The sequence below is a fragment of the Neodiprion pinetum genome, chromosome 2 (genome assembly GCF_021155775.2).
Source record: "Neodiprion pinetum isolate iyNeoPine1 chromosome 2, iyNeoPine1.2, whole genome shotgun sequence".
NCBI classification, from domain to species: domain Eukaryota; kingdom Metazoa; phylum Arthropoda; class Insecta; order Hymenoptera; family Diprionidae; genus Neodiprion; species Neodiprion pinetum.
Window position 1 is genome coordinate 28,367,696 of NC_060233.1, and position 26,594 is coordinate 28,394,289.

At 35.9% G+C, this 26,594-nt stretch overlaps 2 protein-coding genes across 3 annotated transcripts; both read right to left on the reverse strand.

Annotated features, from left to right (window-relative positions):
* Positions 1 to 2,398: 2,398 nt before the first annotated feature.
* LOC124213080 (uncharacterized) lies at positions 2,399 to 4,481 on the reverse strand. Its single transcript, XM_046613932.1, has 2 exons — positions 4,325 to 4,481; positions 2,399 to 2,776 (listed from the first exon to the last, which is right to left on the reverse strand). Exons 1-2 carry the CDS (start codon positions 4,380 to 4,382, stop codon positions 2,520 to 2,522), a joined length of 315 nt encoding a protein of 104 aa, XP_046469888.1. The 5' UTR covers positions 4,383 to 4,481; the 3' UTR covers positions 2,399 to 2,519.
* A 5,752-nt stretch (positions 4,482 to 10,233) lies between these two features.
* Positions 10,234 to 20,962, reverse strand: LOC124213068 (uncharacterized). 2 transcript variants are annotated; one of them, XM_046613911.2, is made up of 7 exons: positions 20,636 to 20,962; positions 18,984 to 19,345; positions 18,225 to 18,305; positions 17,164 to 17,624; positions 14,640 to 16,239; positions 12,325 to 12,505; positions 10,234 to 10,622 (listed from the first exon to the last, which is right to left on the reverse strand). In XM_046613911.2, the coding sequence occupies exons 1-5, from the start codon at positions 20,718 to 20,720 to the stop codon at positions 16,203 to 16,205; spliced, it is 1,026 nt and encodes a 341-aa protein (XP_046469867.1). In that variant the 5' UTR covers positions 20,721 to 20,962; the 3' UTR covers positions 10,234 to 10,622; positions 12,325 to 12,505; positions 14,640 to 16,202. The 2 variants fall into 2 exon arrangements, with proteins under 2 accessions (XP_046469867.1, XP_046469868.1); XM_046613912.2 differs by lacking the exon at positions 18,225 to 18,305 and having other exon boundaries at positions 20,636 to 20,961.
* Between the last annotated feature and the right edge of the window lie 5,632 nt (positions 20,963 to 26,594).

The following is a 26,594-nucleotide window of genomic DNA, read 5'->3' on the forward strand; positions in this document are numbered from 1 at the left end:
TCGAAGAAAGTGAAGAGTCGGCCAATCGTGAACAGTGAAACAAATAACGATCGGTAGAATGTACTCTCAGTTGCCGAAATGCAGGCGGATTCAGTTGAAATGTAAACTGAATTGCATAAATGCAGGCGGTTTATTATTTACCGGAAATGTACGTGTAGGGATGAGGTCTATTCAAATGAATCATTTTTCTGAGTGCATGGTCAGCCGAATCAATTGCACATAAATTGTCTTGTGAATATTTTGTCATTTCCAAACTTTGAAAGTTTTTCAAAAGGTGAATCCTGAATTATTTGTTCATGAGTCTTACCACGTGCATTCGGCAATCTCCAGACCTCGATATTTTCGATTTTCTTATACTACGTAAGATTACCTTATCCGATTTTTTTCAAAATTTTTTGGGTCCCGTTTCTAAATTCTCAACAGTCAAACGTTGCTCATTATTATCTCGGAGCTGGAAGGTCGTATAAACGCAAAGAATGCGTCGATGGATTCGTCTTGGATACAACTTAATTGTTGAAAAAAAATATTTCGAAAATATGTGAAAACGTTTTGATCGCCAAAATTTAATTTGGAAGAGTAGAACGAAATCTTCGTCAATTAAGTAATGTCGAAAAGTTTTCAAAAATATTTTTGCTATATTCCTTGCACTTATTACCATTCGATAACGACTTTTTCCAGATGAGAAAGTTAGATTCCCATTTGCGTCGAATGATATCATACTTTTTTCGCATTACGTTATTTACAAAAAGTTTAGATATTTGTTTTTTATTTTTTTTGAAATCTAAAGATTTTCTCATATTTATCCGAGTATCAAGTTGTAGTATCAGTTGGACATTTTTATTCCTGTAATAGTTATAACTTACTGACTCTGAATATGTAATACAGAAAGTACATAGCATAATTATATAAAAGGCAGAACATTAAGTCAATTTCTAAGTGAACGTTTTTTAACAAAAAAAAAGAAACCTTTTGTACTGTTCTTTCCTTTTCAGTTGGAACTTTGATTTGTCTCACAGTGCAATTTTAGCTACACGAATGTTCTGTTTTTTCGGAGATAAACAGTTTCATCATCAAATCACTGGATTGTGTAGCACGTGAAGTGCACAAATATAGCAAATGTCCTAAGATTCTGTTGTCTATTTTCTGTTTCCGTTAGCGAATGACTGGATCATTTTGATGATCTATACACATCCAGCAAAGTGCGTCCAATCTCTGAACTGCAATGATAACTTTCTATGCCCGTTTTATCCCTTCCGATTTCTAAATTTACGCACTAAGCACACTCAATTTGTTTCTGCAAATATAGTTCGAATTGACATAGAAAATTATTCTTGCCTTTTTTATAGACAATTAAAAAGCCTAATGATGTAATTTGCAATTGGTTTAGAGTCCTTCGAATATTTAATTCCCGAATAGTCGTTTGTCTAACTCGTTTTGACGACATTTCAATTTTTGTGCAATAAATGAGGTAAGACTATATAGCTATTTTGTTCGATTTAAATATTCGAATTCTTCATTTGAGAATCTGAACAGATGTTTACTTTTATGTTAGATGGTAAAACGAAAGCAGTTTTCCCTGACTTATGTAATGATTTTGTTCAATCCAAATATTCCAGAGAAAGTTGGGAATATGTAAATATTTGTAGGAATTGTCTTCTTTGACGATCATAGAATGACTTATACAGCCGATCAATTTTCAGAGTGTCAAACCGCCCGAAAATGTAACGTTAATGCCGAAAAGCAATGATTGCTGTCGCTAATCATTATCGATAATTATCAATCGATAATAAACAATGATTATTATCGTTTCTTCAAATCAAGTTCAAAGTTGAAAGAGTAAAAAAAAAGACCAGAATCTCAGTATTAAAATTTTCGAAAACGCGAACATCAATTTCATTGAATTTCAAAATGCAGAATGCTGAAGTACAGAAAACTTGAAATGCAGAAAAGTCGAAGTACGGAAAACCAAAATAAGAATAAAGCAAGCCAAAACATATCGAATTTTCCACACTTGACCAACATATCAACTTTTTTGTATTTCTACTCTGCATAGTAAAATTTTATAAAATAGTTTTCCGCGTTTCCGAAAATTCAATGTGATTCTCTTTTATTCATCGACCTTTATTTATTTCTCCCACATCTAATTACGCAATCGTCTGGATCGGCTTCTTTTCTTTTGAGTATTTGTAAGTTATTTCACTGCTAGATCTGCTGATTTGGCTGACAAAACCAAACAATAATTACCCCACCCGTTTCAATCTGTCGAATATACCAGCCATAATCGAAAATCAACTATTTCCAATATTCCGACAAAGTGTGAGATCAATTAAAAATCGTGACATAATGGTTCTTCACGTTGGTTTTAGCAATATGATGAAAAAATTCACTCCAAACGACGTTTCGGCAATTGCTTGTTTATTGTATGAAATTCATTTTATTCGTTATATTATCAGGTTTTAAAGTTTCGTCTCCGAATGACCGGAAATTGTCGTCTTCAGATCAGCGGCCATGGTGGATGTTTAATAGTAGTATCCTCTCTGGCTGTATCCTTGCTGGAATCCTCCGAGTCCTTGGTTGTATCCTCCGTATCCTCCGATTCCTTGGTTGTATCCTCCGTATCCTCCGAATCCTTGGTTGTATCCTCCGAATCCTGGGTACAATCCTCTGTTGTATCCTTCGTATCCCTGGCCCTGGTTGTACGAGTATCCTCCGTTTCCACCGAATCCTCCAAAGCCACCCTGGTTGTATCCACCCTGGTTAAATCCACCTCCGTGAGCTAAAAAAGCAAAGAAAACAGTGTCAAACATGATCCCATCAAACTCCCGTGAACATTCCGTACTTAGTCACCGTCAAACATACACTGAAAAAATACTTGCTGGATTCGAAGGATGATAAGTGATTTTAATTTACTCGGTTTCGTCAATAATCAGTCTCAAATTTTGGACTTATTTGACTTCGTGAGATCTTCCCGAGTGGCTACGAAATGACGAATTGTTGTCATTGAATTAAAATATTTTCTCACATTCACGTGAATGAACTAATTGCAAGTCACCAAGAATGTAGTTTGTAAAAAATCAAAAAAAAAAAAAAAAAATCATGAATTTATTCGAATGGAAAGAAATTGATTTGAAGCAGTTAAAAATTCTACCGTGTATATTACTACCTAAGGTCGGTTAAACATTTCATCGACAGCCAATTACGAGTTAATTTTATTACATCGACTTGAATTCTCTAAATCCAACTGAAAAGTTCTTCGTTACGTCGTATAGTCACAGCTTGTAGAAGTGAAAAAATCTCCATCCCGCAGATGAAATACAATAATTTTTCAAAGTGTTGAATGAAAAACCTCGAGCGAAGGTGAAGCAGAATTTTTCATTTCATTGATTACGCAGTCTGCAATAGGACAATTTTAGCACGCTTGTGCAAATTGTGCCAGTAAAGAGTAAAAGAGCAAATAAAAATTTCAATATTTGTAGCTGCTGACGATCATAAGCCGGTGAGCAAAGAGTCATATTATTTACTCAGGCGAATTGGTGCGCGAATCACGCGTCACGAGTAAACGAATAGTTTATAATTATGCGATTTTTTCCTGCTTATTGATCCCACGGTATTCAATGAAAAGGTATAATTATTCGCTTGCGAAATATAAACGTTCTCGATAACCGTAATAAAATTTTTTAGAGAATGAAAAGAGATTTCATACAAAAGAAATACGATTCCCGTTTACTGTGTATGTACATTTATACATTAAAAGGGACTGTAAAAAATAGTAAATGATATCATATTCAAGGTTTATCTATTTAGGCGGATTTTTTTTTTCTTTTTTCTATTTACTCGAATAAAAATATCAATTTTTGATTAACACAGTTGGAGTTTTTTAAAAAAAAATCTTCACTGTATGATTTATGAGTTACATAACGATGTGATTTATGTATGAAACATTCATCGCGTAGAGAACCGTCTGGTTATTGAAGCGAAAACGATTTTTTCAGGAACCAAACAACAACATAAAATACAAAATGAATGCTTTTCATTGATTATTATAGCGATATTTGATAACCGTGAATGTTGTTTGACTTATGGACTATATACTAAACCAATCCAACAATCACACAACAAAAAATCAAGCTTCATTGCATCACGCAAGTTTGAAAAAAAAATCAAATTGTTTTCAAACAATGTAATATCGACGAACCGTAATTTAGTCAGCAAAATAAAATACGAATAAATTCTCGTCGATTATATACGAAAAACTTTGACAATTTTGGTTATATCTCTTAGAAAACGAAACTTTTTATTAGAATTTGTTCCGATGCGAACTTACGGAAGGCTGAGGCGACGGCCACGAGAGCAACGACGAGGACAAGCACTGCCTTGATCATCTTGGAGTAGTTTGTAGATTTTCGTCGGACGAAGGAAAAGGGTTGAATCGGTACGATCAACTGATTCGATCTGGTGATGGTTACCCGATGGACACTGCTTTTTATAGGTCCGTCTCTTCCGCGCTTACTTACGAATAGATCCCCTTCAGGTGGGCCAGAAACAGGTTGGGGTTTTACGTGTTCTATTATTCACGTTAATTCCACCTCTGACAGCTCGTCCCACTTAATGGGCTACTCCGCGTAGAAATTAATGACCCTCTCCTCGTCCATTCGATTATCCGTGTAAATGTCGTTCTCACCAGAATCGAAAGGAAGCGCGCTCCCAGTCACTTATCTACGTTGCCCATGTGCCAAAGTAACGCAATATACGCAATGAAAGAAGTATTGAGGAATTGAAGAGACCAACCTTTACTGATACGTACGTTACTGACATAAACTGGAGTCGAAACTTGAACGTGTCGTTACGATTCTATTTACAACAAAACGACGTTCTCTAATCTTCCATTGCTTTTTTTTTTTTATTTTTTATTTTTTTAGTTTTTTCTTGACAATTTTTTCATTCGTCCACCGTGCAAATTATCAGAAACTTAGATCTTCGCGGATTTCGGGTTAAGGTGGGGCACTCTGTGACGTGATGTGCAATATATTGCCGGTGTAATTTGGCCAAGGCGGATGAAATTAATATTCCGATCCGATCGTCGCAAATTTGACAATCAATTGGAGCAAGGCGAGGGTGTTGCTCTTATCTTCTCGTTATCTCTAATTTTATGGATTAATAAGCTTGTAGCAGAGTGAAAAATTCATGAAACAACATGATAAGGGGAAACTGATCGTTATATTCAATGAATCATAACTCACTGAATTTTCAATACTTGGAGATGAAAATTGACTAAGCGACTCTCAAGATACGGATAATTGAAAAAAATTAAATACAGAAATACTCTGCGCGTTGAAAAAAAACAATATTTATTTGAATGAGTGAAGTGGAATTTTCGGAAAATGAATTAACTAACGATTTCTGCGATATTTCATTATTTATCTTGTCTGAATCAAAAAGCCATTTTTTCATGTTTTCTTTTCAAGCTCACATAAGTTCAGTCTATAAGCACAAGCTTCGATAAAATTTTCAAGGTTTTGTACAAATTTTTAATGTCATTTAGTGAATATGTTTATTATTCGAGTATGAAGCATTAATTGATATGCAAGGACTGTAATATTTATTGCTGCACTTAATTCACCAATGCCAGATCAATGATTAACAGGATGGTTTTTTTTTTTTTTTTTTTTGCCAAGCATCGTCACTATTGGTAGAATCATCTCGTGCCCAATGATGTCGGTTAACTGAAGCAGGATAATTAGAGAAAAAACATAAATGAAGATTGTGAAAAATTAACGATCAATTGCATGCTGACCTAATTGTAGGTAAGCCAGAATAAGGTAATTATCCACCCTCATTGCTGTGTTATTGCTCATTCACTTGATTTCACTTTCCTTTTCATCACGTGAAACTTCTTTCGATTGACACCTTACGAAACTGAGCCCGCAATTAAGATAGGCGTATTAATTGAGAGGTCGATAAAATGTGTAATTAAAAGAAATAAACAAAGTAGGAATAAGATTGTATTTTGCAATCAACGGGGAAAAATTCTAATGACCAAGTGTATAAAACGAAATAAAAAATAAATTACATCGGTGTTTTGTGACTTTCTTACTTTTCAACGACAAATTTGTATACGTGTATTTTATTTTCAACTTATTACACAACGTATGCGAAGTTAAACGTAATTAGGCGGTTCGTAATCTTTCTGACAAATGATTCCCGTATACGAATAATCGTCCCTATTTTATGGGCATACCGAGTGATTCGTTGTTAAAATTCGTTACGATGACTGAAGTATTTCTACCGGCTAGACTATGCGTGACATTTGAAATAAAGAACGCCGTGATCGTTAAAAGTAATTTTCATTTTGCGATAGGTAAGCAAACACAAACGCTTCTAAAAGAATTTCTTTATAGGCTGATTATAGCCTTATATGAATATTAATCACAACCAGCGCTCAATGCTATAAAAGTTCCGATAAGTGGCGGAGTTTTTCCCCCTTCATAACGTGTTTCTCCACCCGAAGGTTTCGAATCATTGTCAGTCGAGTGCCAATTTCTTCAGCAAGCTTCTCGAGCCGTTTTCGAACACTCTACGTATCGGCTCAGTGATGAGGTTCTGCCGGTTCTGTTTTAACTCTGATACAACGATTCGGTAATTATACTGTGTAAATTGCAATTCAGATAAACAAGAACATTCCAAATTCATCTTGATTTCAATTATTGCTATAATTGGACATCCGTAATCAGCAAAAGCAATTCTTGTGGGTTCGAAGCCTTCGACTTTCGATTAGTCGGATGATTCTCAAAATATGAGGATCTTGCTGTCCTTAAGCATGGTTTTTATGTGATAGGTAAAGTTATACATAATATAGGAAGACATCAATCTGCGGCTGTATCAAATTCGGTTTAGAAATCAGAACTGATTATTTTTGTACTATCCAAATCTTACATCGAGAGAAATTTTCATTTATCGTTACCGTACAGTATTTAATTATTTTCATTTTTCACCGTGACCGATGATGGTCCGGGGTACGAAACGGAAATGAAATTTTTTCCTGTAAATAGAAAATCTGGTAAGCGTTACTCTTCTTTTTAACTATTCCTGCTTGTTCTATTTTTTCTTGTGACTATTACGATAATTTGATAATGGTACGGTAATAAATTTACGTTACGTCAGTGAAACTCGAAAGTTTTTCGTTTTGCTCGAAATTTAAACTCATAATAAAGCTTCACACAATAAACGTGTTTATTCGAAATTATTCAAAATAATGTCAAAATGTACTGCGGTAAAACAACGGTAATTAACATGTTATTCAAAAACTTGATGCTATAGAAATTGAGATCCGAAAAGTTACCAGCTAATTATGCCAATAATCTGCAATATCAATTAAATAGTCCATAAGAATTCTGAAAAAGGAAACACAATTATTTTAATACGACGAATATTGAGATTAAAAAACTTCATCCACCGCGACAAATTTTTAATTAGCGCACCTTGTTTTGAATTCAATTTTCATTTATTTGCTGATTAAAAATTTTTCGTTTTAAATCTACCGTATCTTTTGACATTTTTTTCCTTGCTTTGGCTAAAATTTTGTTTATCTGCATTTCAAATCCAAACAACAGTTGAAAGAAAGTCGTCAACATGCAGCTGGGAGAATTTGTGAAAAATAATTTTGACAGGACAGAATATGTCCGATAAATTTTTTTCTACGATTAAGCCGAGTCGCCGAGTAACGTGTCGTTTGAATTTGCAAATGCGTTTGCAATCAATAATTCTGAATAATTTATCATTCGGCTATAAACTTTGAGGCAGCTGCCGATTACATCATTTCAAATTAAGCTGAGGGCTGTTATTTGAATGTCAACGAAGCGTCATGTCTTTTTGCAAACCGGTTGAGCTGTATCGGTAACGATGTGTAGAAATGATCGTAACATTGCCAGCGAAACTAATAAAATTACAAGTTTTAGTTTCCAGTCAAGCGACACTGAATGAAAATTCACAATATTAAAATAAAGATAGACATTATACGAATTTCGTCGACCTAACGTTACGTAACGCTGGGCACGAACGATGAATTACACCTTTTGACATTTATCGATACTTGGATGTTTATTTATGAAGGAATCCTGCTCGATGATTCATTAGACTAACAGAACTCAGAGAATAATATTTAAACGAACATAAGATATCGATTTGCGATACAAATTCCTGCCACTAAACATCTTAGCTTCTATACTAATCTCAAGTGATTTCGTTCTCTCCTTCCAGTCATGATCCAGTCGAAATAGTTATGAAGTACAGATTTTTGGGTATTTTTTGTACAAACACACACCGTCCTTGACGGTGAAAATTTTTCTTTTTTTTTTAACGAATATGCATATGGCACGTATTATATTGTTTTATAAAATTGTCAACGCCTTCTATCACCCGCTTATTAGCATTCCTGTATCTCAGAGTATGGGATGAATATTTATAGAGAAACGATAAAGATGATTGAATAAAATTCAACTGAAAATAACAACTTCTTTCGTAGGCAAGAAATGGTGAATTCATTAGACTCCGGAGTACGACTTGCAAGAAAAATTAGCAATTAAGATGCGAATATTTTATCTTCCAACGAATTTTGGGACTGTTATACTAAATCTGTATTCAGTTTTTCTTTTTTTCCTATTCAATTATTGCTTCAATTCCGGTTTTTGTTCTTCTCATTTGTTGTTGGGATCGGTTGTGTTGAGAGGTTTGTCCGTTCTCAAAATCTTACTTCTCAACGCGTACATTGCGGACTGTCAGAAGCTTTTTCGTCGCGATCTTATAACCTTGTATTCTAGGTTCAATTGAAGGTCTTCCAACGAATCGGAATCCTTTGATATCTCTGAGCGGCATATTATGATGCATTACTCTCTGAATATGAATCGGTGGAATTTCGCTGACATCATTGAATGGTCGCTGGTTTTCAGTTATAAATATATCAGTGAAAAAGTCAGTACCCTTTAAACAAAAACACGAAAATAGAGTAATCGTTGATAAGAGTAAAATTTATTTCGACGTGTATATTCTCCACCAATCGTCGTTCGAATTTTTTTCTTGTCGCTTTTTTACTCAATTTTTTGACACCCACAGTCGGAGGAATTATTTGGTTACCCAACTTGCGATTTTGTTATTATAATATATGTTTAGTGAAACTGGATTTTGGCTCACATGTGATTCGATACGTTGTTTTTTTTTTTTTTTCTTATTGTGTCGAAACTTTCCGCTCATCGCACATCCGAACGTGAAGAATAAATTTTTGGCAACATATTCTTTAAAACCGCGAGTTTTTACCTTCATTTCTTTTTGATCCTTTTCTTTTGACGGTTTATATAATCCATGTTAAAATTAAACTAAATGAGAATGAATTGCAGGATTCTTTTCCAACTGGACTGCTTTGTCTGTCTCTGTCTTGGACGGTTTTCATAATTTGCTAAAATCGCAGTGGAACTTACGATCATAAAAAAATATGTATTCCACAATGTTGTACATTTATTATATTGATTAAGTTCAAAAGCATTGGAATTGCGAGAGATATAAGCTTACTAATCAACAGTCACGAAGAATGTATCATAAAATTATGATTTGTGCTATTGCATATAAAAATTTTATTCCTGTATTTATCGCTCTGGAAAAGTATTACGAAATTAATTCGGGTCTTGCACTAATTTCACAGCTTGTGTTCATTTGGCATTCAAACCTCGAAATTACAGATCATGTTTGGTAGCTACAACCAATTGTTAATTATAAATTTGACTATTAACACAGAATAGTCGAAGACACAGCTATGCTAATATGAAAAACAAGTTCGAATCATTCGTAAACTTAATTTCGAATTATCGCTTTGCTAAGAAATTTAACGAGGTCGCAAATAATTCCATTCAAATTAGATTTTAATTAAAAAAAAAAAAAAAACCAATCAACGATTGAGACGACATAATTTCTTGCGGTCGGAAATAAATTGAGTTTCAGTCATCTTTTTAACGCCAATGCAAATAAAACACACGATCATCGATTTAATATACCCTACCACTCTTCACAGTTACATACACAGCTGTATTATACGAAATTGTTTAACGTTTCGATAATTCTGAAAATTCGGTATCAGCACTGATTTCAGTTACAAAATATATATCCAAGGATTGGAGGGTAAAAGTGGTTCAATTAATCAATACACGGACCATAGAAATGTATCTACATAGAATTTTTAAATGATCGATTAAAATCACGGTATACAATATTTATAGTGACAAAATTACAATTTTTTTTTATTTTTTTTTTCACTTATCGTACGACAATTATTATACACTTGTCATTATATATCAGTTTGTGTAACACCGTCGCAATCATCCACGGCAAAACCGACACCATTCGATCAACTGGGGCTTTTCAGAGGCGTCCTTATCTACCAAATGACGCTGCATTCGCACTCGCACCAGAAAAGCCATTAATCGAATACGCCGAAGCTGAGGAAAATCCACCACCCCAGTATGGTTGAGGGTTGTAGCCATAGCCACCATAACTAGGGACTGCGTAGTAGCCTCTGTTACCATAGCGATTTTTATTCCAATGACTCGGATCCGGAGATCGCTTAACCCTTTCGAAGACTGAAAATGAAACGAAATAAATTTATGAAAATCGAAGAAGAATTTAAAAGAGTAAAAAAAGAAGCACAAAATTGAGTTTAAAAACATTCGATTACAGCTAAGATATTAATTTTTCTTCTTTCGTTAACCAATCGAGTTAATTCGTCGATTTCGAGAAAAAAGATATTCTCATCGTCCGTGAAAACTAATTGTAGAAATTCTTCGACATTCTACCGTTTCGTTTTTGAGAACGTGGAAATTTACAGAAACTATTTTCAATCCGCAAGTATTAGTGTTATTAAATTCTACATCACGATTACGAATTAGATGCAAAAATTTGTTTGACCGCGAAACTTACACGGAGTCAGTTTTTTGCTCGTGAATTATTTTGAGAGTAATTTTTACGGTTTCAAGTTTCAATGGAAAGGAAAGTTTGGGAAAAAATGTTCGTAGTTATGTATGGAATGATTTTCTGCACATAATCAGGTAATTGAAAACCAAGAAATTTTGACAGTGAATCTAGAACGTGTTGCAAAGCTTGGCAGGATAAAGTGAAGGTCAAATTTGTCTCTAAATATATTGACAAATAAAAAATAATTAATAATAAGATTCTGAATTTCACGCACTGGACAAATCGTGCATTATTACTAGGTATTCTTCTTTACGTTAAAGACCTTCACTGCCTAAGGCTCAATATTTTCAATACTTGATTTTATTATACCAAATAATTTCCGATTTTATTTATTTATTTTTCTTTTGTGTTTAGCACTAAAATCTATATTTTTACAAATATATAATTTAAAAAAAAACTACGCAAACCAATACTTAATAGTTGGAAATTGCTTTAAAACAGTTGAATACACAACAAACTGTATTTTCTTAAAGTCGGACTTTACTAAATTCAAATTAACTGTAGAGGACGAGGTTGAACAAATTCGAAAAATGCCAGGATTAAATTTGAAATCACAGACCACAAACACTCTTGATAGCTCAATTTCACAAAATTTCAAAACTTTTTGGAACTCCAGTCCATGGCAACAGACTTTCCATCTTACAGAGCAATCGACATTTGTCATAATTAAAAAAATAAGATATCCCAAAAATTCTGTGGTTAAGGGAAAGCTATTTAGTACTTCTTTACCGACCGAATAAAATGTCACATATTTTGACTATTATCAAAGCCTACACAGCACTGATGCAAAAATGTCGCAATAAGTGCAATTCTACATCCAATACCGAACAAAAATATCCAAAAACTTTTTGGTTTCAAGCTAGAATAACGGCAATAAATTATAATTCAACACTGAGAATACATTTCTTGGCATTATTGTTGTTTAAAAAGAAAAACTTTTCTTAGTATTTGTATTCCGCATTGCATCTAAAATTCCGCTGACTTTGGTTATTCCCCATCAGAGGTGTTCTTACAGCATAATCAAAACAAGTGACATTTAACTCGGTCGGTAAAGATTGACTACAGCGTCTTCTTAATATCGAAAATGTTGACAGTATCGTACGTTCTACGATCAGATTTTACCGTGAATGAATTAGTTGCTTATTAGAAGTCAATAATGTGCAGAAAATTAGTCTCACGTATGCAAAAGTAACCGCAATCGTGCAAAATATTGATTCGTCCACTTTGCTAATCGACTTTACACTTCGGTGGTTATTTGCTCGTAAATTACTGGCTGACTATGCGAATAAAAAAATATGTTGATATAATTACCTCGGGGCATGGCAGCGGCCATTGTTACAATCACTAATACCAATACAAGAAACAGCGTGTGCCTCGCCATGTTTGTAAAGTGAGGCGTAGATGCAGAAAGAGGAAGAGATCTACCTGGACGAAAGTGAACCGAAGACTGCCGGGTTCATTTTCGGATCTCCACTTTTATACCAACTGAAACCTGAATTGAGATGCCAAAATATTTTCGCTCGTCGTGACTTCATTCTCTGACTGGTTAGTGCAATTTTTCGCATACTTTCTGAACTCGTATACAGACGTATTAACGGTCACGGAAGGTCCGGGTAATTTTCAGGGGTCGTAACTTAACGCCTGAGAACCACTGGTAAGAATTTTAGTACGAATTGACCCTTTGAATGAAAATTGAGAAGACGAAGAACAAACGTCTGAAAATCTCCAATGCAATATTATTTGTATCAGTTGTGGTCAGCAAGAATGAAACAACGACACTATTACGTGATAGAAATGATGCCGAGCAATTTCTAACGAAATCTAAGATATTAACTAATTCGAAAAACGTTTTATAATCGATACATTCAAGATAGTTTAATCCGTTTTTTTTTTTTTTTAATTATTTTTTTTTTTAGTTAACAAGACTCTGGTGATAACCATATTTGTATTAATTTTTTTACGGTATCTCCGAAAATCTCTGTGGTGAACAAAATAAGCATAAAAACATTGAGATAGGATCAAGTGCATCAGAGTTCAAATATTTTCAACGTTCTGATCGTAAAACCTGTTCTTCAATTCTTGATGTGTTAGGTTATGTTATACGAAATTGCTTGAATTTGTTTTTACTACATAATAGGGAAATTGGTTCATTCTAGTTCACCATCATTGGCGAGAATAATATCGAAGGAGATTTTTCACCTCTTTTCCTAATCTTTAACTCACAATCAGATGGTCACTGTCTCTTATTTCTTGAATTTCGGAGACGCTTCTTACGTCTAATCGCCAGTCCAAAGCTGTGATTAAAATTTAATCGCATTGGATTTTTATCGCTAAATGTTTGTGGATTTCTCAGAATTTCAAGCGTCAATTTTGTACAGACTAATAAATACAATTTTCGGCAGATCGGATCAGTGATGTAGAAATAAAATTCGTGTCCTGATCTCTTTTTCTTTGTACTTCGGTTAGTCATGAATTAAATCTCAAAACTATAGGAATAACTTTTAAATGATTGCAAACTATCAGAATCGATGATGTCTTAATTAATTCCATACACAAACGTTCTCTTCAGCAAACTTGATTTTTTTTTTTGAGTAAACAACATTTTCTCGATCTGGCTGAATAAATTTCAATCCGTTTGAACGATACGCAAACCGAGACGATTTCGAGGATGATCTCAACCCGAATTCTTTCTTCGATTTATAAAAATACGCTTCGATGTAATTATCGGAATTTTTTAGTCGTGTGCTCCAGACTTGCAGCATCGATACAATTTAGATTCGTTCTTATTGCAATATACACCGCAGTGATGAAATTTTCTCACTCCTAAATAACTGATGCATGTATCGTTCCGGAATCGGCGTCAAAAACGCAATTTCGAATTCCGTTTGCATCGTCATCGTTTTTAGTTTTTTCATACATACAGCGAGAGCTGAATCAAATATGACATTTTATACACTGAGAAAAATTTCATTTGTTACAGTAACTAGAAAAATTCAGTAAAACAGGTATCGTTAAAAAAACTGTTTGAATATTGTTGGAATCACTAAAAACGAGGTACGCGTAACCATTTTGCGCTATTGTCGATCTTTTTTTGGTAATTGCAAAGCAAATTCAGTTTGTGAGGCTTACTCTACTTTTTTAGTCAAATAAGGCTTTAACGTTAATTTATTGTTGCATAAGCATTAAATTTTCGCAACAGTTACAAGAAAATATAGCAACAGTGATCGCAATGAGAAAGAATAGTAACAAATACTAGACTTTCCGGTAACAGCTACAAAACTAATTTTCATTTTCTACCTAGAACTGTATTTTTCGATTTTGATAAAAAATGAAAATACTTAAGGACCGAACGTTAACCGGAACTAAAAATTTTTCTCAGTGTATGCGTACATAATTCCCCAGGATAAAAAATTATTTATCCGTTATATGCAACACCATAACGATCGTCGAATATTAAATTCCGTGTAAATACGTGCATCAGAAATGCCTTTTTGCATTAAAACATTAATTAAGCCTGTTTTTCCGCCGACTCGCTGAGGTCTTATACGCGTAGGCTGTAGGACTTATGATAAATTTTCCACAACCGAATATCCATTAGGTATAAATACACGTGTAAAATACGATACCTGGGCATTGAATTCTCTTATTTATTTTGCGCCGCAAACGATCGTAACGAATCCGGAATGTTTTTTATCCACTAATTTTCCCATCCATTCCACCGCCTTCGATCCTCTCTCTGCTTCTTTAATTCTCTTGTCCTCTTTTTCACCTCGGGAATCACCCGTAACGCTTGATCACCTCTCACCATCACCCATTCATATGGGATACACTTCTGTTTATTACCAGTCGTACACTTAATTCTCAATCAGATTTACCGTTATCAAAATCTGCGGTATCGTCTGACGTACTTTTCTTACTACGTCTCATTATTTTTACGATATTTTAATTGACAATAATAATAACAATAATAATAGCGGTAATATTATTTTTACTCCCGTCATCATCATCCACGCTTTTAACAGACGGGACATTGAAAAAACAAATTATTTGCACCGCGATTTCCAGACTCGAGAATATATTGATTCCGCTGACATGTTTTCTGTTTACTAGTTGCAAAGAGCCTGTAAATTTTTTACTCAAATTGACCTCGTGTAGTCGGATAGTCGCTGTGATTGCAGAAAGTTACTTGCTGGTGGTGGAAACATTTGGCTTTTCTAACAAGCCGACAAATTCTCTTTTATTGGTGTTTCAAGAAACGATAGAATCTACTAGATTTCGAACAATTTTTTAAGCAATCTCAAATCAATTAATTCAGATGCACCGATGTCTAAGGTTTTATTAATAATTCCAGTATTCTCTATTTCTGTGTTTTGAGGATGGGATGAGGATCAAGACTCGGAAGGGTAAATATTTCGAAATTTCAAGCATGTGAAAATAAAAATAACGAAAAACAAGATTTCTAGCAATTCATCTTTCGTTATTTTATTTTCGCATGTTTGAAATTTCTATACATCGGTCATTCGAAATATTGAATATTGACCTTCGTAGCTAACGGATATAATAATTTGACAATTGCTCAATATACGTGGCAATCCCGTAATAAAACTATTGAAAAATATCGATATCTTCCCAACCAACCTCTCTAAGTGAATGGCCGTCTCGGAATGATTAACGTTTGTAAAAAAAAAATCAAGGTTAAGAGAGTGGAAGAGTGTTACAAGGTATAACAGCTCCGCATAGATCGAATGTCTCCATCGACATATAAATACAATATACGTGTATGTAAACGTATATTTTAAGTATATTTGTTTTCCATATTTTTCTGTGACCAGACAAACGTCATCGCTTTACACAGATTAAATTTCAATTTTTTGTGTATTTATTTATTATGTAAACTTTAATTTCACGTACATGCGTAAAAAGGAATCGAATTATTTGTGTATTATATAAATACATGACAATATTTTCTCTGTGACACGATTTTCGGCCACCTCGTATCTGCCTAAAAAGTTGTCGTATGGAAGTTGCCAAAACTGGAATTTCAGAAGTTCTTCGTGTCTTTCTTCACGTTCGCGGATCGAGTTGTAGAAAAAATGTCTATGCATGTATGTGTGTGTGTGTGTGTGTGCGTGCGTATATACTTGGCTTTAACATTGACATTTCAGACTCTTGTTCGGACAGGTTGAGATTTATTCCTCCGCAACAGGTGTGCGCCTCGCCTTCTTCCTGAAATAAGAAGGAGAAAACTTCGTTAAACGTGACTTATATCACCCGTGAGGCTTGGAGAATTTTTTTCTCAAGTCATTAGAATGAAAGGTCCGATCGAAATAAACGGACGAAAACAAATCAGCGAATAAATGTTTTACAATGTGTTCATATTACTCGAAGTAAAGAACCACATAGAATTATTTGATGTTTCGGAAAGATGACTTAATTGAACATTATTTTTTAATCATTTGTATGCGAATTTTTCCTGAGGTTGGATAAATTTATCAATTGTGAAACATGAGCTACTTAGCTAGAAAACAGGAACAAATCAATTCCTTATTCATTGAGTTATAATCAAGGAATTAAGCTGTTACCGGAAAGTCTAGTAACCGTTACTATTCTTTCTCACTACGATCACTGTTGCTATATTTTCTTGTAATTGTTGCGAAAATTTAATGCTTGTGCAAGAATAAATTGACGTTAAAGCCTTATTTGACTAAAAAAGTAGAGTAAACCTCGGAAACTGATTTTGCGTTGCTATTAGCAAAAAAGGATCGACGATAGCGCAAAATGGTTACGCGTACCTCGTTTCTCGTAATTCCAACAATATTCAGACAGTTTTTTTTAACGATACCTGTCTTCCCGAATTTTTATAGTTATCATAAGAAATGAAATTTTTCTCAGTGTCAAAATATAAAAAAAAAAGTGTATAGTAAACGAAACGAAAACATAGAATTTTCACAATTCTAGGACTGTGCTTGCCACATTGTTATTTATTCTTACGATTCCGTACTTTGGCTTTCCATACTTTGACCCTTCTACATTTCCGCAAATTCCATAAAACAGATCTTCACATCTTTGAAGTTTCGATGCTTCGACCCTCCTGTCGTAATCAAAATCCTCCTACATTTTCACCCCTAATTGTCTTTCGTCTCAACTCACCCGTTCGGAGCTCCGCCGTAAGCTGTAGCAATGGAACTAGCAACGCCGCTTTTCCCGGTTGAGTAGCTGTTGGCGATAGCAGTGACGACGCCAGGAAGCGAACCCGAGGATCCAGCGCGCCTGGATATTCCAGGGAAGCTGAACATCATGGGGAAGAAGTTGTTCAGGTTGGGAACGTAGCCGCCCTGTCGTCGGTTTCCGGTGACCGGCCAGGATGGCGCGACGGATTCGTCGTCCTCGAAGTCGTCCTCGTCATCCTCGTCAGCTTCCGGAACGATCGGTCGCTTTTTCCCTTTCTTTACCGACGGACGCTGCGCCAACACCGTCGGACCCTCGGGAGCTGGTGGCTGACCCGCTTCTTCCGGTGCTGCAGAATCCTCCGGAGCTTCGACGCCCGCTTCTCCTTCCTCCACGTCGTTTGGCAGAGGCTCTGGATTCGCAATTGGCGTCTCGGGCTGGTCCTGGAAGGAGAATTTTGTGGCTCAATTTTGACGGTAACAATTGAATTTGGGTAAAACTTTTCCGGTATTTACTTTTTTGCACGGATTAATGAGTTGTGTTCAAAATTTGGAAAACCGTTGTATCGGCAAACTGCGTTAAAATCTAAAAAACCGCACGTTTCTACGTTAGACGTTGATCGTCTTTCCAATTACCGCATAGTCGCAAGGAAACTTAAAGACATAATTGCGCATGCGTCAAGTTTTTCATCTGCTTAGACAAGCTGGTCACCTCTGTCCGGTTCGGCCAACTTGGCGCGAAATTTTAACTAGCGCAAACATTTCGAGGTTATGTTGAATTGAAGCTGATCCGTCGGTTTTAACTATTTCAAATTCTCGATGCAACGTAACCTGAAGATGTCAAATTGTATCGAAGATTTTCGAACGAGTCGTGATATCATTCTATCTGACACTCCAGTGGGATAAAAAAGAAAAAGTCGAAAAGGAGAAGGAGAAACAATTTTTTTTTTTTTCCAAAACTCATCATTCCCCCAAGAACGTACAACTATTTTTATGGTTTCTTTTGTGTTTTTAATTTTCATGGCAAGGAGATTTCTGCTTTACCTTGCAACTAGTACTGAAAGTAGTAGTTCCGAGGTGACCGCCAGACGCCGCATCATTCTCGCCAGTGAATACTGACGGTTTCTATAAAACAGTTAATCAATCAGTTTGCCGTGGTGATGGAGTGATTTTTTTAAACGATCGTTGTGTGTACGCCATTTGGTGAAAACAGAAAGCCCACTTCTATGCTTATGCATCAAAAGCCATTATCGACGTTAAAATAATAATTGCATACTCTGGGTGCGTTCCGAAATTAATTGCCAGCGCTGTAAGCCATCTTTTATCTCTTTTGCACTGCCGATTTTGCGAGCAGCTCTGCCACTATCCTAGGGAATTTTTATCGCTGGCGGAGTTAGTTTCCAAACGTACCCAACGAACCATATCTAATCATCCAGCTTTGACCTTTGACCAGCTTTGTGTAGAATATTTAATTCACCCACCAGTTATCCTTGGCCGTGAATGACAGGGATATAAAATCTCGCTTACGAATATCAAAACATCGTTAAAATCTCTCCGAGAATCCCGTTAACGTTCTGTTTTTGTTTTTATTCTTGATTTGCATGAAAACTATAAAAATTCATATTCCAAATAAGACTACAAGAAAGAAACCGCATTTAATGAAATCGATACGATTTATGAGTCTCCCGGAGTTTCAATAAACTGTTTTTCTCTTTTTCACAATAACCTTCAATCGGGAATTTACAAAACGATAGAAATTTAGCCAGTCTTCGGCAAAAAGGTAACAAAAATAGCCACGCGTACCTGGGGAGAAAATCCGGCATCGGGTTGTTCCTGAACTTGTTGATCATCGTCAGGGAATCCAAGATTCGGATTTCCAGCTTCCGGTGCGGCTTCAGCCTGGGCGCTGGATAACTCGGGTTCGTCGATCGGTTCCGGTCCGTTTTTCAAGCCAGTCGGTGGAATTCCGCCGAGATAAGCTCCTCCACTGACTGAATTCCCTTGGGCAAATACCCCCGTGGCTTGATCGCCGTCTTCGGATCTTCTCACCGGTCTGTAATATCCTGTGAACATCATGGCACGTTGCGGAACCACGGGTCTTAACGGGGCCCGTTTTTCCCTCAGGAACAGAACCGGGTTTCCGTAGGCGTCGAGCATCACGGACACTGAAAAGCGTATCGTTTCAATGGCGGTTTAAATATCGCTGGAATTACAAGAAAACGTAGTTCTCGATAAAACTTTTCCTGGGTATTGGAACATTTTTTTCACTCAAATAATACCCTGACATCAGTTTATTCCTGCGCCGACATCAAATCATTGCAACAGTTGAGGAAAAATATAGTAAGAGTGATCGTAATCAAAAAGAATAGCAACTTGCACTGGATTTTTTGACTAGTAATAATTTTTTGGTAGAGTGAAAAAAATTTTAAAACTGTATTGTAACGATAATTAGAAATTTCTATCGGTGTTAATATTGCTGAATCTAGGCTTTCACGGGGAGGGGGGAGTGAAAATCGGTATTGCGGTGTAGCGACTAATTTAGACAGAGACGGTGAAAAGAGGAGGACTAAAACTGCGAATGGCTATTCACTCGGCCAGTTTGAGAACGTTGAACTCGAGGCCGTTAAGTAATAGTTTCATTTGATCAATGAAGTGATCACGCTGAATATTCAACCTTTACAATTTCACGGTCAATACCGATACTTTATTTTACTATATAGTCTTATAATTATCTGCCTTTCTACTGTACTAAAATATTACTAAACGAGCTGCCGTTGAGAGGAAATAATTTATTGAAAGTAGACCAGAAAATGACGGAAGACGAATTTGCCGATCTCTGTTTACGTAGGTCGGAGGTTAATTAGATCTGATTTCTGAAACCAACGATGCGTATCGATCATTAAGCTGAAACCCGTAATAAACCTCAGAGTCAAACAAATATCGTACAGAATACCTCATTTTTTTAAATTGTTTTCATTGAGTAATTTATCCAATCAAATATCCTACAGGTCAACAACATTCGTTTGCTATAGGTTTAATTTTTGAAAATGGGTGGTAACATAACATTACGATTATACTGGAAAATATCAGCAAATCGATTAATATTATCGGCGCGATGGATTTATTTGAGAATATCAAAAAAACAGCGGATAAGGAAGAAAACTGGCGATACGTAATCAGTGAGAAAATGATTTCGGAAATCGACAAGTAAATACGTGCAAAATCAGAAAAAAAATATCTAATCGATAAGCGGTAAAAAGCAATGAAAGAAAAAAAAAAGCCCGTAACCATCCGGGGAACGACAATTGCGAATAAACTCGTGAAAAATCTGTAAGAAAAAACACCGAGGAACAAATTAGCGCAAAACGGTATATAAAAAGTGTTTAAAAAATCTCCAAAAAAATAATTCTATTCCAGCCTGTCGGACAGTTATGTACGGTGGATTCTATACTCACGAGGTTCTGCCGGAATGACTCGAGCTGTGGATATCGTTGCGGAAATCGCAACCGCAGCTAGTGCGAGTGTCAAGTACGAAGTCATGGCTAAAGATCCTGTTGAGACTGCGATCGAATGCGACGTATCCGGTATTAAATTTTCTTGTCAAAAATCGATTGTTTTGAAACACCGTGGATGATCGTCGTGGGTTCGATACCCGAATTAACGAAACGTTCGTCCGTAATCTGCTTGAAAATTCTTCAGACTCGATGTACAAGGTACACTACTCGAGGTATACTTGCGTGGCTGGTGCAAATGGTTTGTCATTCGTGTCTTCGTCTCTCTGCAATTCCTTTTATACCATGGCTGTACAGTATTTGCGGGATGTTCAACCCCCTCCAAAGAACATCTCGGTTCTGTCACACCGCGTTGCGTTACTCTGGCACGCATGGACACGCGTCTCTACGTGATCATCATCGCAAGTCTCTAGCAGGAGTTGAATCTAATGAATTAATTGTGAATTCATCAAAATTTAGGCCTCCTCCTTCTCCTCGGATTCCTCGATACCGCGATCCTCGATTCTAACATCGATGCGAGGATTTCACCCCCTCATTTTCAATTTCGGAAGACGCGACGCGGCGCTTCTTATTCGCGAAGCAAAAAAGTCACCCCTTGGTTCTCCGCTCGCTCGATTCCCAGTCAGGTTACGTCCGTTCCATTTGTCGGGAATACCAAAACGCACTTCGCTCCTCTCTTTCCTTACCTCCGTCCTTTTTTCGCCGGGCGCAAAAATTACCTCCCGAATGAATTTGCTAACGGCGATGAAAGATAGTTATGCAGAATAACCCCGTGTGCCGTGCACCTATCCATCTTCTTATTTTCTTTACCTACCCGCGGCATGAGTCACATATATTACACCGAACGCACGATGAATCGCGTAATGCCATCGACCGCTGTTGAATTCGTTTACCCGTCTCGGCTGAAACGATTTTACTCTAAAAGTCGGCTCTGTCATCCCAATATTAATCCTCAAAATTATCGCCTCAAAGTTTAAGCGATGCGAGACCGTCGGAACGAGGAAATGGAAAGCAACGTGAGCATTTTCATCAAACTTCATTCTGTCATCCCGGCGGTTCGTTCATTCATCGTTCTGACTGTCAGACTCTGAATCTGTCAGTCGATCGAGGATGGATCATGAGTGATCCAAGGTACAGAGGCACACGGGGCGAAGGCGGATCTTCGACGTAAGTCTGACGACTTAAAATTCCTGACATGATGTTACCGGCCACCGCCACTGGACTCCTTCTGACTTTTGATTATGGGACTTGAGGATCACACAAAGTTGTCACTGTGTGTTGCAGTCGCTCAGGAGAAACCGATCCAGACACACGATCGCATCGATCATTACAGCTCGCGAAGACGGCACGGGATGTATTATATGGGGTACACGGTGTATAACGTAATAGATCGCTACGGACGATTCTTCTCAAATCTCGAGGTTCCCGATTTGACAATTTTTACTTTGGGCCTTGCACCGTTATGGGACTTGTACCGAAAATCCACATCGATGCGCGTCCCGCGTTATTTTTTCAAATTTTCATAATCGCTCCAAGTTTTCCTGCCGCACTTCCACATGCAGAAGGAAAAATGTTTCTTGAATTTACCAAATGTGGCCAAAGAAATGTTTTGTTTATACAAATGAACGTGGTTTTACTTGATAACATAAATTGTTTTTATCGCCGGGTTTTTTTTTTTTTTTTTTTCGAATCAAATGATATTTATTTTTATCGAAAAAACATTTCTTTTGCAATATTTTATCGCCCTACATGAAATTATTTTTTTTACATTCCTTACGAATAAAAGATTGAAAGAATGTAGATTGAAAATTTATGAAATTTTGAAAGATTCGCTATTTTTCAGTAAAAATATCAACGGTTTGTTCAACGTTCCAACGGGTGCCGATAAATCTAGGATATCATATATCCAAAGAATTTGTTTTTTACGTTTATTGGAACATTCGTACACACATTCGAAAAATTATTGTTTCCTGATCAGATTTTGTAATAAAATGTGCAAAAAATTTCAACGTATTACGAATCAACCGTAACTCGAAGCCATTGAAGATATTTGAAGCATAATTATGCAGCCAGTAACTGCGTTGATAGTGTAAATAATCGTAAATATGATGTTTTCTACGTAAAACAAAAAAAAAAAAAGAAATTAGGATTAATACACTAAAACTTGGCAATATTTGCTAACCATAAATCTGGACTAATTAGAATTTTCTCTGATGATGATCAAATGACCGTTTCCAGATGACTTTGATAACGTTTAACCGGTCAGACGGGTCAGTTTAAAAATCTGCAAGAACAACGGAAAGTAGACAAAATTTGATGTATATTCGTATATTGTTGAGTTGAAAGGAAGTCGTTGGGAATGAAACTGAAATGGTTGCGAAGTTTGAAAAGGATCGCCCGTACACAACATGAAAACTTAGTTTCTTATAGGCCGGAAGTTGTGGCGTCACTCAATAAACGAATGTCAATGAATACGAGGATCGCATCCTTTGATCATCGTTATACGGGCGTATGACGATATGTGATAATCGATTATGCATTCCGAACAATGTGCAATATTATTATTTTTTTTTATTTGTTTCTTTTTGTCCCTGGAAGCCTTAAATTTGATGCCAACGTCCTGCCTGGTGCACGCAGAGTTTAAACGAATTGAAAGCGTTGCATAAGACACGCTGTAAAATTTTTTTTCTTTATATTTTCTAGAAAATAAAAATTTGAAACAAGAAAAAAAATGTGTTACAAGTAACTATTTATTATGATTATAGTTGATCGTCAATACTACGTTTTTTTACCATTGCTTCATCATTGAATTATCGCAACAATTGCAATTGAAGAAAAATTCAGTAAAACAGGTATCGTTAAAAAAAACTGTTCGAATGTTGTTGGAATTAGGAAAAACGAGGTACGCCCAACAATTTTGCGCTATCGTCGATCCTTTTTTGTTAATTGCAACGCAAAATCAGTTTATGAGGTTTACTCTACTTTTTTAGTCAAATAAGGCTTTAACGTCAATTTATTCTTGCACAAGCATTAAATTTTCGCAACAGTCGCAAGAAAATATATCAACAGTGATCGTAATGAGAAAGAACAGTAACGGATACTAGACTTTCCGGTAACAGCTAGAAAACTAATTTTCATTTTCTACCTGGAACTATATTTTTCGATTGCGGTAAAAAATGAAAATAGTCAAGGACTGAGCGTTAACCGGAAATAAAAATTTCTCTCAGTGTACTGAAAACGCGGCGTCTTACGGTTATCGAAATAAATGACAATAGTCAAGGGCCTTTGTGTAGTATTGACGACTATCAGAAATATCTCTCGGTCTATGTGAATCATGAAAGATAGAAACATTACCAAAATATATCGCGTGATTCATAGAATTTGCATTTCACCCCATTATCGGCAATTTGTATTTCGTACTGCCGCGCCATTTTGTCTGAGGATGAGATAATACTTGAATTACATTATGTAGCAAGTTGCCAATCTACACGCGAACTCTTTGTTTCAGCTAGCCCATCTTATTATATTATAGCTCCGTCTAGCTTCTCTGGCCTCGATATTTCGCTCCCACCAATTTAGTATTCGAGATCTAACTCTCGCCCAGGCTGATTGCGGGCTCGCAAAAAAGTTTTCTTGCCTCTCTCATACATTTGTCTACGTGATGCACCGAAACGTGCCGCCAAAATATAACGGGTGATTATTTTTGCCTACTGAATTTCAACGGGGAAAAAAATCTGTGCTGTAAGAATAAATTAATGTAAGATTTATTCTTGGTTTTTTTTTTTTTTTTTCAATTTTTTATCTGCTTCCCATGTTTCTACTGGAAAATATGATAGTTTGTGCATTAAGAATGACCAAAACTAATCGATTTTTGGTCGTTCAATCCAATAATTGAGTATCAGTTATTTATATCATTTTCTTACTTATTAAGTAACTATTCGATGTAATAAGGGAAAGATACATGAATATTTACACCTGAAATTGAAAAATAATTTGAATGAAACTGAAAATTATCAAAAAACTTTTCCGTTGTCAAGACTACGTAGTGAAATTTACGAAATTTTGGTTTCAAATTTCACCGTTTCAAAAAAAAAAAAATACGAAATAATCTACCGATCGATTAATTTTTACCGATTCAATCGCGTCGTGTTCGATTATTTTTTAGGACTCATTGAATCGATGCATCGATTATTTTTTTTTCTAGCTTAGTGGGCATCACTAACGTGCGCGTTAACTTTTCGTCGTTTTCCATTCTTTCCGTACAATAAAAAACCGCCGTGAGATTTTCCATTATTCTTGTAAAACCATTGTCTCCGAATCGCCGTAACACGTTTTGCATATGACGTATAAGGAATTCCATGTGACGTTGAAAAAAACCTCGAACAACTTCCTTCGCGGCAAAAGCGTGCGATGAATTCTCAGCCTAAGGGAACGAAAAAAAACAACACGAATAAGAAACGGCAGAGGAAATGATCGCAAAGTAAATTCTCAACCGAAACGTTGAAAGATTATTATCTCACAGTAATGCGCAACATGCGTCAAAAGAAAATTGCCAACTACGTCAATAAAACTCTTGGTGCGGGATTGAAACTAATCGCGCAGTTTACAAAGAATAAATTTAAACGAAGAGGAGAAGAGAGAACAAAAAACAGAACGGGATTCGCAATAATCGCTGTACGACGAACGAATCTATAATTTCTACGAGTGGTGAGATAAAATCAAAAATTGGCATCTCGATCGCCGATTTAATAGCCTCCGGGTTTCCCGCCCCCGGAAGTGTTGATTCTCTCTCTCTCTCTCTCTCTCTCTCTCTCGCTCCTTCTCTCGCCATATCTCACGATGATATTAAAGTCGAAAAACGATGCCCCTGCAATGATACGTAGTATAACGAATGGCCCGGTCAGAGAAGAATACCAATGGACCCAAAGCGTCGGGGAAGAGGCAAAAAAAAAAAAACAGTGCGATTCAAATTCAGCGCGGTTTTTGCAACCACGTGCGATGGGGCACGGCAGCTAGCGCAGGGTCAGCCGATGGCATGGAACATAAATTGAATAGCAATTCGAATTTATATACTCAACTCCGCAGCGATTGCTTTGTGTGAGTATGTAATACTGCAACGTCTTATTTATCCCAACATTAATACGCCCGTCCAATTATACCTCTTTGGCTCATGCGAATTGACGATAATTCACAAATGAAATGTTTTTTTAACGTTGAATTTTTTCGCCCTCGCCTTTACGGTGGTAAACTGTTGATGAAAGATTAGATTCATTCGAAGTGTCCATTAATCATCTATCCGATTGAAACGATTCGTTGCAAGACCTACGATTAATCAATTGAACTGTTGTACAGTGAAAAAAAATTCTAGTTTGCGATCACTGAACAGTCTTGAACTGTTACTAATTGTATCACATGTTTTTTTCTAATTGGAAGAATACTTACGTTAATTTTTCGATTATTAAAAACAAACCGAAGTCTTTTTTATTGCATGAAGAACGATCGATGAGTAGATTGAATCAAAAAGGTGATCGGTCTTAGCCGAATAAATTGCTTCAAATGTTAGATTTATTCGATTTCACTCTACGATGGTTCATTTTATTGAAAAGATAATTTTCTATAAATTCATTTAAACAGTTTTGCTCAACATCGTCTGATATTTAATTTTACCAAATGCACCGGTATTGATTATCATCAACACGAAATGGAAACGTTGAATTGACAGCTGAAAGAACATCGATCTCAATGAATTTGTAGAAAGTAATTATCTTTAAAAACGATCTGAATCGATGCATCGATATTATACATAATCTAAGCTTTTGTTTATAATTCGAGTATTTTCTACCTTTGTATTTTTAAAGAGATCTTGAATATCAGATAGTTTGCGAATGTGATAATCTGACAA

What these genes read in the sequence shown, in the direction of transcription:
- LOC124213080 (XM_046613932.1), bottom strand. Translation starts at nt 4,382, where the DNA reads ATGATCAAGGCAGTGCTTGTCCTCGTCGTTGCTCTCGTGGCCGTCGCC. An exon ending in GGCCGTCGCCTCAGCCTTCC is followed by an intron (nt 2,777 to 4,324) that starts GTAAGTTCGCAT and finishes TTGCTTTTTTAG; the next exon opens with CTCACGGAGGTGGATTTAAC.
- LOC124213068 (XM_046613911.2), bottom strand. Translation starts at nt 20,720, where the DNA reads ATGACTTCGTACTTGACACTCGCACTAGCTGCGGTTGCGATTTCCGCA. An exon ending in ATGCCGGATTTTCTCCCCAG is followed by an intron (nt 18,306 to 18,983) that starts GTACGCGTGGCT and finishes ACTGTTTTATAG; the next exon opens with AAACCGTCAGTATTCACTGG. An exon ending in TACGGCGGAGCTCCGAACGG is followed by an intron (nt 16,240 to 17,163) that starts GTGAGTTGAGAC and finishes TTCTTATTTCAG; the next exon opens with GAAGAAGGCGAGGCGCACAC.